The following is a 12,735-nucleotide window of genomic DNA, read 5'->3' as shown; positions in this document are numbered from 1 at the left end:
TCAAGATTATCAGAGTGATTCGGCCATTCGACATCATTCAGTTCCGGTGGGCTAATGAGGCCAATTTTGAAGGAGAGTACTCTGCTCAAAAATGCGGCTTTGGCTTTCCTAGGGGTAGTTATGGAAATATGTCTGTCGCTTCAGTGCTTCCGTCTACTTACTTACCCAATGATTAGAAAGTTCTGCAGTACAGAAGCAGACGCTTAAGCTTTTATGTTCTTAAAATGATACTATCCTAGAGAACTGCAGCATAGAATGAACTCCTTTGTTCCCTCCAGTTCATGTCGACCTGTTTTTCTGCTTTGTCCCATCACCCCACAGCCCGGCCATCGCCTACTAGACCTCTCCCATCCATGTATAATCTCTAAATAGTTGTAATTGAACCTGCATCCACCACCTCAGCCGGCAGCTCGTTCCATACTCACACCGGAAGCTGAGTGAAGAAGTTCCCCCTAAAGACACCATTTATTATTTCACCTTTTATCCTCAACGTAAGACCTCTAGTTCTAGTCCCACCTAAACTCAGGGAAAAAGGCCTGGGTATATTTACCCCTTCTACATGTTTATACATCCATATTAGCTCCCTTCGTTCTGCTACGCTTCTTGGAATAACGTCCTAACCTTATCGACCCGTCTCTATAACACAAGTCAGAGCAACATCCTTGTAAATTTTCTCCGCCCTCTTTCAAGCTTATTATGTCTTTTCTGTAGGCGAATAGACTATGCACATACTCCAAATAATACCTTAGCAATATCTCATACACGTTGGCTCGATTTCACTCTGTGTCGGGGTCTTGCAGCTGCCGTACTTCCTGTGTGTTCTGGTCCAAATGGGCAGCGCAAGCTCCCGAACAGTTCTGTTCTTCTGGCACAAATGCTGCCCGAAGAGACACCGGCGCATGCGCAGATGTGACCATTTTTGCCCTCTCGTCGCGGATTATACTTGGATACCGGGTACAAATAGTCCCGCTGGAGGCAGAGCGACCAATAAATGTTTGCTAGCAGTGTAAAGGTAAACGTGAACAAAATACATCGATGAAGAAGCATTAAATAGTCTAATTGGCAAATTATACAGGGCATCGTCTCGTCGAAGCGACATATCGTTTCTCCTCATAATCATTTCGTGGTCCAAAGTAACGAAGATTATTCTTTCCAGGAGAAGGGAAAGTCATGATGGCACAACTAATGGGTGATATATTATTCGGATATTGGGAGATTCTGCTGGAGTCTGTGCTTGTCAACCATTACGTGCTTATCAAACATTAAATCACAGTTTGTTTAGAATTAGATAGATAGATAGATAGATAGATAGATAGATAGATAGATAGATAGATAGATAGATAGATAGATAGATAGATACTTTATTCATCCCCATGGGGAAATTCAACTTTTTTTTCCAATGTCCCATACACTTGTTGTAGCAAAACTAATTACATACAATACTTAACTCAGTAAAAAATATGATATGCATCTAAATCACTATCTCAAAAAGCATTAATAATAGCTTTTAAAAAGTTCTTAAGTCCTGGCGGTTGAATTGTAAAGCCTAATGGCATTGGGGAGTATTGACCTCTTCATCCTATCTGAGGAGCATTGCATCGATAGTAACCTGTCGCTGAAACTGCTTCTCTGTCTCTGGATGATGCTGTGTAGAGGATGTTCAGAGTTTTCCATAATTGACCGTAGCCTACTCAGCGCCCTTCGCTCAGCTACCGATGTTAAACTCTCCAGTACTTTGCCCACGACAGAGCCCGCCTTCCTCACCAGCTTATTAAGACGTGAGGCGTCCCTCTTCTTAATGCTTCCTCCCCAACACGCCACCACAAAGAAGAGGGCGCTCTCCACAACTGACCTATAGAACATCTTCAGCATCTCACTACAGACATTGAATGACGCCAACCTTCTTAGGAAGTACAGTCGACTCTGTGCCTTCCTGCACAAGGCATCTGTGTTGGCAGTCCAGTCTAGCTTCTCGTCTAACTGTACTCCCAGATACTTGTAGGTCTTAACCTGCTCCACACATTCTCCATTAATGATCACTGGCTCCATATGAGGCCTAGATCTCCTAAAGTCCACCACCATCTCCTTGGTCTTGGTGATATTGAGACGCAGGTAGTTTGAGTTGCACCATATCACAAAGTCCTGTATCAGTTTCCTATACTCCTCCTCCTGTCCATTCCTGACACACCCCACTATGGCCGTGTCATCAGCGAACTTCTGCACATGGCAGGACTCCGAGTTATATTGGAAGTCTGATGTGTACAGGGTGAACAGGACCGGAGAGAGTACGGTTCCCTGCGGCGCTCCTGTGCTGCTGACCACCGTGTCAGACCTACAGTCTCCCAACCGCACATACTGAGGTCTATCTGTCAAGTAGTCCACTATCCAATCCATCATGTGAGAGTCTACTCCCATCTCCGTTAGTTTGTGCCGCAGGGAACCGTACTCTCTCCGGTCCTGTTCACCCTGTACACATCAGACTTCCAATATAACTCGGTGTCCTGCCATGTGCAGAAGTTCGCTGATGACACAGCCATAGTGGGGTGTGTCAGGAATGGACAGGAGGAGGAGTATAGGAAACTGATACAGGACTTTGTGATATGGTGCAACTCAAACTACCTGCGTCTCAATATCACCAAGACCAAGGAGATGGTGGTGGACTTTAGGAGATCTAGGCCTCATATGGAGCCAGTGATCATTAATGGAGAATGTGTGGAGCAGGTTAAGACCTACAAGTATCTGGGAGTACAGTTAGACGAGAAGCTAGACTGGACTGCCAACACAGATGCCTTGTGCAGGAAGGCACAGAGTCGACTGTACTTCCTAAGAAGGTTGGCATCATTCAATGTCTGTAGTGAGATGCTGAAGATGTTCTATAGGTCAGTTGTGGAGAGCGCCCTCTTCTTTGTGGTGGCGTGTTGGGGAGGAAGCATTAAGCAGAGGGACGCCTCACGTCTTAATAAGCTGGTAAGGAAGGCGGGCTCTGTCGTGGGCAAAGTAATGGAGAGTTTAACATCTGTAGCTGAGCGAAGGGCGCTGAGTAGGCTACGGTCAATTATGGATAACCCTGAACATCCTCTACATAGCACCATCCAGAGACAGAGAAGCAGTTTCAGCGACAGGTTACTATCGATGCAATGCTCCTCAGACAGGATGAAGAGGTCAATACTCCCCAATGCCATTAGGCTTTACAATTCTACCGCCAGGACTTAAGAACTTTTTAAAAGCTATTATTAATGCTTTTTGAGATAGTGATTTAGATGTATATCATATTTTTTACTGAGTTAAGTATTGTATGTAATTAGTTTTGCTGCAACAAGTGTATGGGACATTGGAAAAAAGTTGAATTTCCCCATGGGGATGAATAAAGTATCTATCTATCTATCTATCTATCTATCTATCTATCTATCTATCTATCTATCTATCTATCTATCTATCTATCTATCTATCTATCTATCTATCTATCTATCTATCTAAGATCTTGGGCTGGATGGTGTTAAAGGCACTAGAGAAGTCAAGGAATGTAATCCTCACTGCACAACTGACCCCATCTAGGTGAGAGAGTGATTTGTGCAGCAAATACGTGATAGCATCCTCCACTCCCACCTTCTCCTTATACGCAAACTGAAGAGGATCCTGGGCGTGCCTGGCTTGTGGCCTCAGATTCTGTATTATCAGCCGCTCCATGGTCTTCATCACGTGCATTGCACCCATGTGTCTATTCCAAAGAGAATACACCAGATGCTTAACATAATTGCAAACCGATTCAAGCTTTGAAAGCATTTTCTTTTCAATAATTGATGAACATCCCAAACCTCCACCCATTTTGCTGTATTCTTGATTACAAATTACAGGTTCTGCTAATTCATTCGTAAAAGAATAACAGAAACGCACGGAAATGTGCAAACCGCAAGAAGCCCGCCATTCATTGTGTACAGCTATAGAAAATATTCAAACTCCATAATATTTTCCGCTTAAGGAAGAACTCCTCAATGAGGTCCATTATGGAAATGTGGCTCACTACGTAACCGAATATCGTGACGCTGTACGCCAAGTGGAACTTGTTTGAATCGTGGGTGGCTCGGTTATTCAGACAATGTACAGTATTCCCTGTATCCCCTGTATTATTCTTATGTTAATTTAGGGTAGCAGATTTAAACGCACTCTGATCCAATGCATTTAGAAGATCGTTTGCAGTCTCTCGAGTCTGCGTAGGCGAAGATATTAAGTTGGTCTACATTTAAAGTCTTTCTTCTGAAGAATAGCAACGCGGTTTAAACACAACAGTAAGGAAAAACGCCACTGAAAGATCGACGCTGTTGATTATATAGCTTAGTAAATGAAATAGCTATTATTGTCCATTGATCTGTTGATAACTTGATCTGTTAACGAAAACAGGGAATGCTGGTTTGGGATTAGATCGGACCCGTGCGTAATGGTTCCATTGCTTACGACCAAGGGTAAAATATAGTACACAATAACTGCCAACACCCTCAACTGTGCAGATTTACAGAGCGATCTTAAGGTCAAAGTTCATAGCTTCTTGAAAGTGGCGTCACAACTTGATAAGGTGGCAAGGAAGGGAAAGAATGGACAGAACCGTGTTGATTTCTCTGGAGCAGAGAAAGCCGAAACCTAATAGACATTCATAAGATACCGAGAGTGGACAAGCAGCATCGGTTTTCTAGAGCTGAAACGTCCAAAACTAGAGGGTATGCAATTCAGTTAAGAAAGGGTAAGTTGAAAGAAGATGAAGTCCGTTTTCACACAGACGTACAGTACTGGATAATTGAAATGCACTGCCGGGGGTGTTGATGTAGGCAGATAAGCAAGTAAATGTGCTGAGAACAGAGGACATTGCGTAGACAGAAAGGATCTCTTTAGTTAGACCTCTAACTACTAGCTTTGTCCGTTCTGCACAATGTCAGGGACGAAATAGCATGTTCGGTGTTTTACTGTTCTATATTCTGTGTTTCATGATCTATGTTCTATGGAAACAAGTGTCATAATCTAGAGACATCATTCGAAATCAGAATGGAATGAATTTCTGGAGAGACCTTGATTTTGTACAGACACAAAATGCGGAACAAACCGCTGGAAGAGACATTATGAAAACCAGGTAACCTAGCAATAAATGAAACAGTTTTGCCGAACAAGTCCAACGAGAGATGCTTTATATGATACAAATATGATATAAGCTGCGGTCGGGCACTTAAATAGAGGATAAACAGGGAGGCTGATGTGAAGAATTAAATGATATTGGCAACACGAGTGAATCTGCAGATGCTGGAAATAAATAAAAACACAAAATGCTGGCAGAACTCAGCAGGCCAGACAGCATCTATGGGTGGAGGTAGTGACAACGTTTCGGGCCGAAACCCTTTATCAGGAGTGAAGTAAAATGGGATGGTCGAGGGGGGATAAGAAGTGGGGGGAGGGATAAAGTAGAGAGCTGGGAAGTGATAGGCTGGAGGGAAATGAGCTGGGGGAAGGTGGAGAATTATGGGAAATAAAAGAGAAAGAAAGCTAGGGCTGGGGGGAGATTATAGTGAGGGGGGAAAAGAGAAAGAAAGAGAACCAGACTAAAATAATAGATGGCAATGGGGGTAAGGGGGGCAGGGGTATCAACGGAGGTCAGTGAGTTGGATGTTCATGCCGGCAGGTAGGAGGCTACCTAGGAGGGAGATAAGGTATTGCTCCACCGACTTGTGTGTGGCCTCATCTTGACGGTAGAGGAGGCCATGGACAGACATGTCGGAGTGGGATGGTCTGTGGAATTGAAGTGTGTGGCCACAGGGAGATCCCGCCACAGCTGGAGGACGGAGCACCGGTGTTCGGCGAAACGGTCTCCCAGTCTGCGTCGGGTTTCCCATCCCAGGCCCCAGACAGTCCTTTCAGGTGAGGCACCACTTCACCTGTGAGTCAACTGGGGTGATATACTGTATCCGGTGTTCCCGATGTGGCCATTTATACATTGGGGAGACCCGCCGCACACTGGGAGACCGTTTCGCCGAACACCGGCGCTCGGTCCTCCAGCAGTGGCGGGATCTCTCTGTGGCCACACTCTTAATTACACAGACCACTCCCACTCCGACATGTCTGTCCATGGCCTCCTCTACCGTCAAGATGAGGCTACACGCAGGTCGATGGAGCAATACCTTATCTCCCTCTAGCCCATTTCCCTCCAGCCTATCACTTCCTAGCTCTCTACTTTATCCCTCCCCCCAGTTCTTATCCCCCCTCGACCATCCCATGTTACTTCACTCCTGATGAAGGGTTTCGGCCCGAAACGTCGTCACTACCTCCTCCCATAGATGCTGTCTGACCTGCTGAGTTCTGCCAGCAGTTTGTGTTTTTAATTGAATGATATTGTTCGGTTTTAGTTGGATTGAGTCCTATTTTGTGGGATAGTCTCCGAAGCTATTCCCAAATGTGCCACATCTTCGAAAGTCTTTCTCGCAGGAATGAGGACTCCGGAGCTTGTGTTAGCGTTGGGGGTTTTATGGGATGGTGTCGCTAGCCCTATGCCCACTCCTTCTCCTTTCACAGCCGGGTTTGGTACCGTCCATGGCCGAGTCATTCCAACGGAACAGCTGCACATTGAACACCAAAAAAAAAACAAAGTCTTGGTTGCACATTCAAAAGGATTCGCGCCGGGAACAGTAAAGGAACAATAAAGACACACGTTTTCATAATAAAAAAAATGTGGATAGGGACAGCATTCAAATGGGTGATCTAGTGCCATATCGCGAATAATCTGCTCGACTATCCCCAGTACACGTTAAGGAAAGGGTGGGCCTTTTGGGGAGAACGTGAGAGAATTTCACCGAAATGTTGGAAATCAGATTTGTTGATTGTCTGGATTAATTGTTTTTCTTCGACCGGGGACGGACGCGGCGTGATTTGACCAAGTGATTGGAAATCACGAGTGAGCTAAAGACAATGATTATGTAAAGGTAAACTGCTCTAATGAGTCAGAATCGGAGAATTACAATGAAGTTGATTGGCAAAAGAAACGAAAAGATTTAGTAAATTAACCGAGAAGAGTAATGGAAACAGAATATTTTGAGGAAAGGGCAAAGGGCAAAGGGAAAAGTAATGGGACGATCTAGATCGCTTTTCCACACAGGCCGCATGAATTCAATGGTCGGAATGCCCACCCTCTTCGATATCTTTCATGTTTTGATGAAATATCGATCAGAGTTATTCAAATATACCTCCATTAAACAGGCCGAATAGTCTGGAACGATGGAGTGGAGTTCTGGCCATGCTAATCGAGTCTCACTACAGTATTATTATATCATTGCTCTTTTGCATACAAAACTCTTTTATTCCGCGCTATTTAACTCCAGAGTCAATATCCAAATAGGGAAAATTCGAAGGTCTTGAAATTCGAAGGATCGGACCAAGAGTAAACAGAAATAATCATCAAAGCCTGGTACACTCACAATTGGAGGCTTTTATGTGTTTTGATTCTCACAAATTATAGCGTATCATTTTAATTTAATTATCTTCAAAATTGATCTAAGCAATAATAAAACGGAACTATTACCTTTACTTTAAAAAACAATATTCCAAAAATCAGAAATCCCATTCCGAACCAAACACATCGTGAAATCAGCAAGGTTTTGTCTCGATCTAGAACAAAGGATATAATAAGGAAGTGAATGCCCAAGCTATTACCAATCGTAATCGCATTAAAACGTTCCTTTCTAAAAACGTAGGGAATTAACCTTAATTCCGAACGAAGTTTTACAATGATAGAATTGCAACGTTTGCAGATACAGTTGCAAAGTCTAAACGTATTGTGACAGACACTTAGGTAGCTAAGGTGAATAAGGCGTAGAGAGCTGTGAGACTAATGCAGATAAATTAAATTTTCTTAGTTAGACAGCACAGTCAAGTGGCTTGAAAGGACGGTGTTATGAGTCCATTATGTTAATTTTTTTCTACGTTTAATTCTAATCAGCATCTTATTCATAGCCCGAAGTTATTTGCATGTTTGAATCATGATTAGAGCAGATGAATTAAATTGAGCAGATTTAAAGGAAACAGGAAACAGCAAAATTTATACCTGGGTTAACATCTGCCGAGGTGCCCAGCTGAATAATTTGGAAATAAAGGTAAAATGCGCCCTATTGGTTCGCTAATGACAAGCAGCATACTATCTCATATGAATTTGTAGAATTTTAATTTCGTGGAAAGATAAAAAGAATTGTAATCGTTCGTGGCAGGCGTTTAAAATGATTGAATTGTTTTCCAGAACAAAGGAACTGGTCCAGAAAGACGACCAATGCATAAACGGAATTCCAAATGTTTCCGACAAGTATCACGCAGGAAATTTGTCATTGTTCCGTGAAGCCAAGAGTATCAAATCACTACTGTGCTTACAACCCGCTGAATATTCCAATTGTTTCTTTGTTCGAGTTGTTGAGGTTAATGAAGGTTCTCTACAGATGAAAAGATACACATAAGCTTCAAGTGCGCAGAAACTCCAACTGAGAGCGATGTTTATCTGGTTTATAAATGAGATAGAATTTCTCACGAGTGATAAAGGTCGAGGTTGACAGACCAAAAAGAGAGGTAATGCTGCCATGCAGCATAGAAAGAGAAATGAAACAGTCTGGGAAAATGTGCGGATACGCGACGGGTAGAATGAATCCGTATGAATGTAGGGAAGATTGTAGGTAAAAACGATATCACCGGGAACCCGGAAAACCTGCTCTGACAGCCGTGTCTTTGACGTGGACATCAAGCAGTATTTGAACTAAACTGAAATGATGGCCGGTTTAATTAGGGTATCGAGATCTTGCAAATGCCAAAAAGCACGGAGTGCAGAAGTCCGATAGGGCAGCAGGATTAAACCAGTCGGTTGCAGCACCGATCCATACCGTTTTTATATTCAGAACAGTTTCCGACAGTTTCTGATAAAAAAATAAACATGGCGCGAATATCCTCTGCCACTAATCCGTCGGACAGGCAGAAAATTCTGAAAATTAATCAGAATCCTGATGCAGGAATTTCTGCTGATAGACAGTTGCCACGTTTCAGAACTCGATGGATGCTTCATGTCTACCCTTGCCCAATAGTACACCGTTTATATTATGTATCTCTCATTGAGGACTCCTCTTATTATTCTGAGCTTATAGATGTACAGGCGCAGTGTGAATACGCTATATATCCTTTCCCACCCCAACATTATCAGATATATTTCTATTGCCATCTCGCTGGGCGAGGGTTTAAAGGAGCTCCATTTTCAATGGTGCAGATGGTGGACGAGTAATTAAACATGTAGATTGTTTTTAACGGACAACTGAGCCAAAAAGATTTGAAAACAAATGATGCTGGATTCAAAATTCTAGTGAAAATGCCAAGTGGGAATTTCTGAGAATGAGTTGCATAAAGCCCGGTGCTTCGGCCGTCCTAGAGACAATAACTTCCAAAGTAACGCTCAAAGGCCAATTTTATGCAATTTTGTCAAACCTTTTGGAGTAACAGGAAGACATTTCCTACATAGCGATATCCTGAAAACCCGCACCTATACCCCTGTTTCTCTGATAACTGAGATTTGCGGATTTACCATTGTCGATGTTGATGACGATGTAAATGGCTGGATCAGAAACCCGGAGGGTGACGTGAGATACCAGACAAGTGTAGACTGTCCCGGTTGGCACAACCTGTGTCACTGACAATCTGCTGGAAGTTTCATAGAGCCCATCCGAAGTGAGCTCGGGAACAGTCGGACCGGTTGTAATTCTGGTGCCATCTTTATACCAGGTGAAACTGATATTCATTGGGTAAAAGGGAGATGTAGTGCACTGAAGAGCCAAGCTTTCCGTTTTCTCTGGATCTCTGGAGTAAATTTTCAATGGAGCTGGAGGAACTGAGAGATGGTGGATATACGAATGAATGGTTGTTTACGGTTAGCTACAATCAACGTTCGATTTTATTAACATAAAAGCCAGAAGTTTAAGATTACAACGGCAGGAATTTAAGTTGCAATGGAGGAAAATAGTGCTGGATAAGTAACGGAGAAAATCGTCGATCATATGGGATCAGAGGCGTCAGTACTTAAAGGGCTCCAGAATTTAACGTTGAAATGAATGATTATGTACGAATTTATTAGCCAAATTTTAATTAATGTCGTCGAATACTCTTACTTTATATAGTCAACGCGTGCCGCGACGATTAATACTGTTAACAGACATTGTACAAAAGACGATGTCGCAGTCACAAGTTCGCATCAATTGAATCGCCTCTAATGTACCTAACCAACACAACTAAAGTCGACCCGGTTCCGTTGCCAACCATTCTGCCCTGATGGACGATGGTACAATAATAGATTCCCACATGTTGGCAATTAAAGACCGTCCATTCCCTCCGGACATTAAACAAAACCAGATTTTGTTCCTTTTCGCGTCTTGTGGCGCCTTTAGCATCTGTCAGTTCTCAACCTAACACGGATGGAAAGCACAGGGTTCCGACTGGATTCTAACCTGGGATCGAGGTCCGGAGCTGATGCCACCTCATCACCGGTCGGCAACACCAGTGTGTCTCAGGTTTAATATATTATACAAATCGGAGAAATCTTAAGAATAATTTTCTCAAGACACAAAACGCATTGCATTTTATGCTGGAGAAGGCAGCTTCCATATAAATTGTAAAAAGCTTATTTTGTATGTATTTAATAAGAACCTATTAGCGGTCACAGGGAAGCCCAGCGAAAACGATTAAATGTGGAGATGGTTTAAAATTGGTTTACAGTTACCCGACTTTTTATGATAGTTGAGATCCATCGTCTCACCTGTGCTGTCGTTGATGACGATGTAAGTGGCTCGAGCAGAAACCCGGAGGGAGACGTGAGATACCAGACAAGTGTAGACTGTCCCGGTTGGCACAACCTGTGTCACTGACAAATTGCTGGAAGCTTCATAGAGCCCATCCGAAGTGCGCTTGGGATCAGTCGGACCGGTTGTAATTCTGGTGCCATCTTTATACCAGGTGAAACTGATATTCTTTGGGTAAAAGGGAGATGTAGTGCACTGAAGAGCCAAGCTTTCCGTTTTCTCTGGATCTCCGGAGTAAATTTTCAATGGAGCTGGAGGAACTAAAATGGTGGAATATACGAATGAATGGTTGTTTACGGTTAGCTGTGTATTCTCAGCAATATCAGCGTTCGATGCTATTAACATAAAAGGCAAACATTTAAGATTACAACGGCAGGAATTTAAGTTGTAATGGAGGAAAATAGTGCTCGATAACTGACGGAGAAAATTGTCGATCAGTGGCGGCTGTACTTTAATTTTCCGCAACTTAAAGGGCTCCGGAATTTAACGTTGAAATGAATGATTATGTACAAATACATTAGCCAGATTTTAATTAATGTCGTTGAATACTCTTGTTTTATGTAGTCAACGCGTGCCGCTACGATCAATACTGTTATTCTATTTAAGAGGTATTGTACAAAAAACAATATCACAGTTGCAAGTTCGCATCAACTGAATCGCCTCTGATGTACCTACCCAAAACAACTAAAGTCGACCCGGTTCCGTTGCCAACCATTCTGCCCTGATGGGCGATGGCACAATAATAGACTCCCGCATCTTGCGGACGCACGTTGACTATCTGCAGGAAGCCGCTGAATTTAGTACTGAAGCCGGCCAATTCTCTGGCGTCATGGTCTGGGTTGATATATTTATTTTCACCCTCTTTCCACCAATATATGTCAACGCGGGGACCCTCCGGAGAGGAGGAAAGGGAACAGTCAAAGGAAACGTTTTCACCCTTGACGATGTTGGCGATTTTAGGGACTTGTGTTACGTCGACAGAAGATTCAACTGACCCTAAAGTAAAGAAAGACAAATCCGAATCAGTAAGAGACATTATAAGCAGTGTATACAATTGTAAAGTCAAACAAGGACAAACATAAAGAGATATCCAACAACTTTCATTCTGAAGAATGGGGAAGCCATTTACCTGTAAAATGTATCATCCAAAGAAACAGACAGTGAGGTCCCACGCTGGCTAACATTCTGGTACAAGTGATCACAGGCAGGGCGCAGTCGCGAACTGTTTCTCTCGTTGAGCTGCCACAGGATGTGCTGCGTCAGTCTTTCTGCGAAAGTAGTGCAACTCCTGATCAATATGTGGTGAGATTTACTTTCATTTGCGCTTATGCTGGAAGCAGCGCCATTGTCTTCGAAACCGATTATGTTTTTAGATTTTAGTGCAATTTCACTGGCTGAACTAACTCACCGCTGCCTGCAACCTCACCCACCGTCTCCTCACTCATTCCTACGTGTCCACTCACGTTGTCACACCACTTCGCCCCCCCCCCACCAGACACTCTTTTAACATCAACTTCTCCGACTCACTGTCTGTTTCCTCGCGAAACTTCCACCCTTGCCACTCTTGCATCCGACAACAAAACGAACTATGGCAAAGACACCAAAACTCTAATAGCTTTTGGCAACTTTCATGCGCTTTGTACACAATTCTCCTGATTTCTCCGACAGGATGGCAAAATTGCCTGAGGCAGAGGATGTTGTTGATTTCACAGTGTGCTAGATTTGTGCTAAGGTTCAGGGCCTCTTTGTCGGAGGATTGCGTTATCTCATGTGAAGTTTCTTCCGACGACGCGAAACCATTTCTGATGATGCGGTTGAGATGTATGAAGCCATGGTATCGCAGAGAAACAGCAGAATCGTCACCATCTTCCTTAAATAAGTGTGTCAT

At 43.2% G+C, this 12,735-nt stretch overlaps 1 protein-coding gene across 1 annotated transcript; it reads right to left on the bottom strand.

The window, feature by feature from the left end:
* Nucleotides 1-6,500: 6,500 nt before the first annotated feature.
* On the bottom strand, nt 6,501-12,292 carry LOC140740945 (immunoglobulin lambda-1 light chain-like). Its single transcript, XM_073070585.1, has 5 exons — nt 12,256-12,292; nt 11,523-11,843; nt 10,805-11,107; nt 7,553-7,638; nt 6,501-6,593 (listed from the first exon to the last, which is right to left on the bottom strand). Exons 1-5 carry the CDS (start codon nt 12,290-12,292, stop codon nt 6,501-6,503), a joined length of 840 nt encoding a protein of 279 aa, XP_072926686.1.
* Nucleotides 12,293-12,735: the final 443 nt, after the last annotated feature.

The sequence above is a fragment of the Hemitrygon akajei genome, chromosome 17, assembly GCF_048418815.1.
Source record: "Hemitrygon akajei chromosome 17, sHemAka1.3, whole genome shotgun sequence".
In the NCBI taxonomy this organism is placed as follows: Eukaryota; Metazoa; Chordata; class Chondrichthyes; order Myliobatiformes; family Dasyatidae; genus Hemitrygon; species Hemitrygon akajei.
This window is presented reverse-complemented; position numbering and strand designations above follow the sequence as displayed.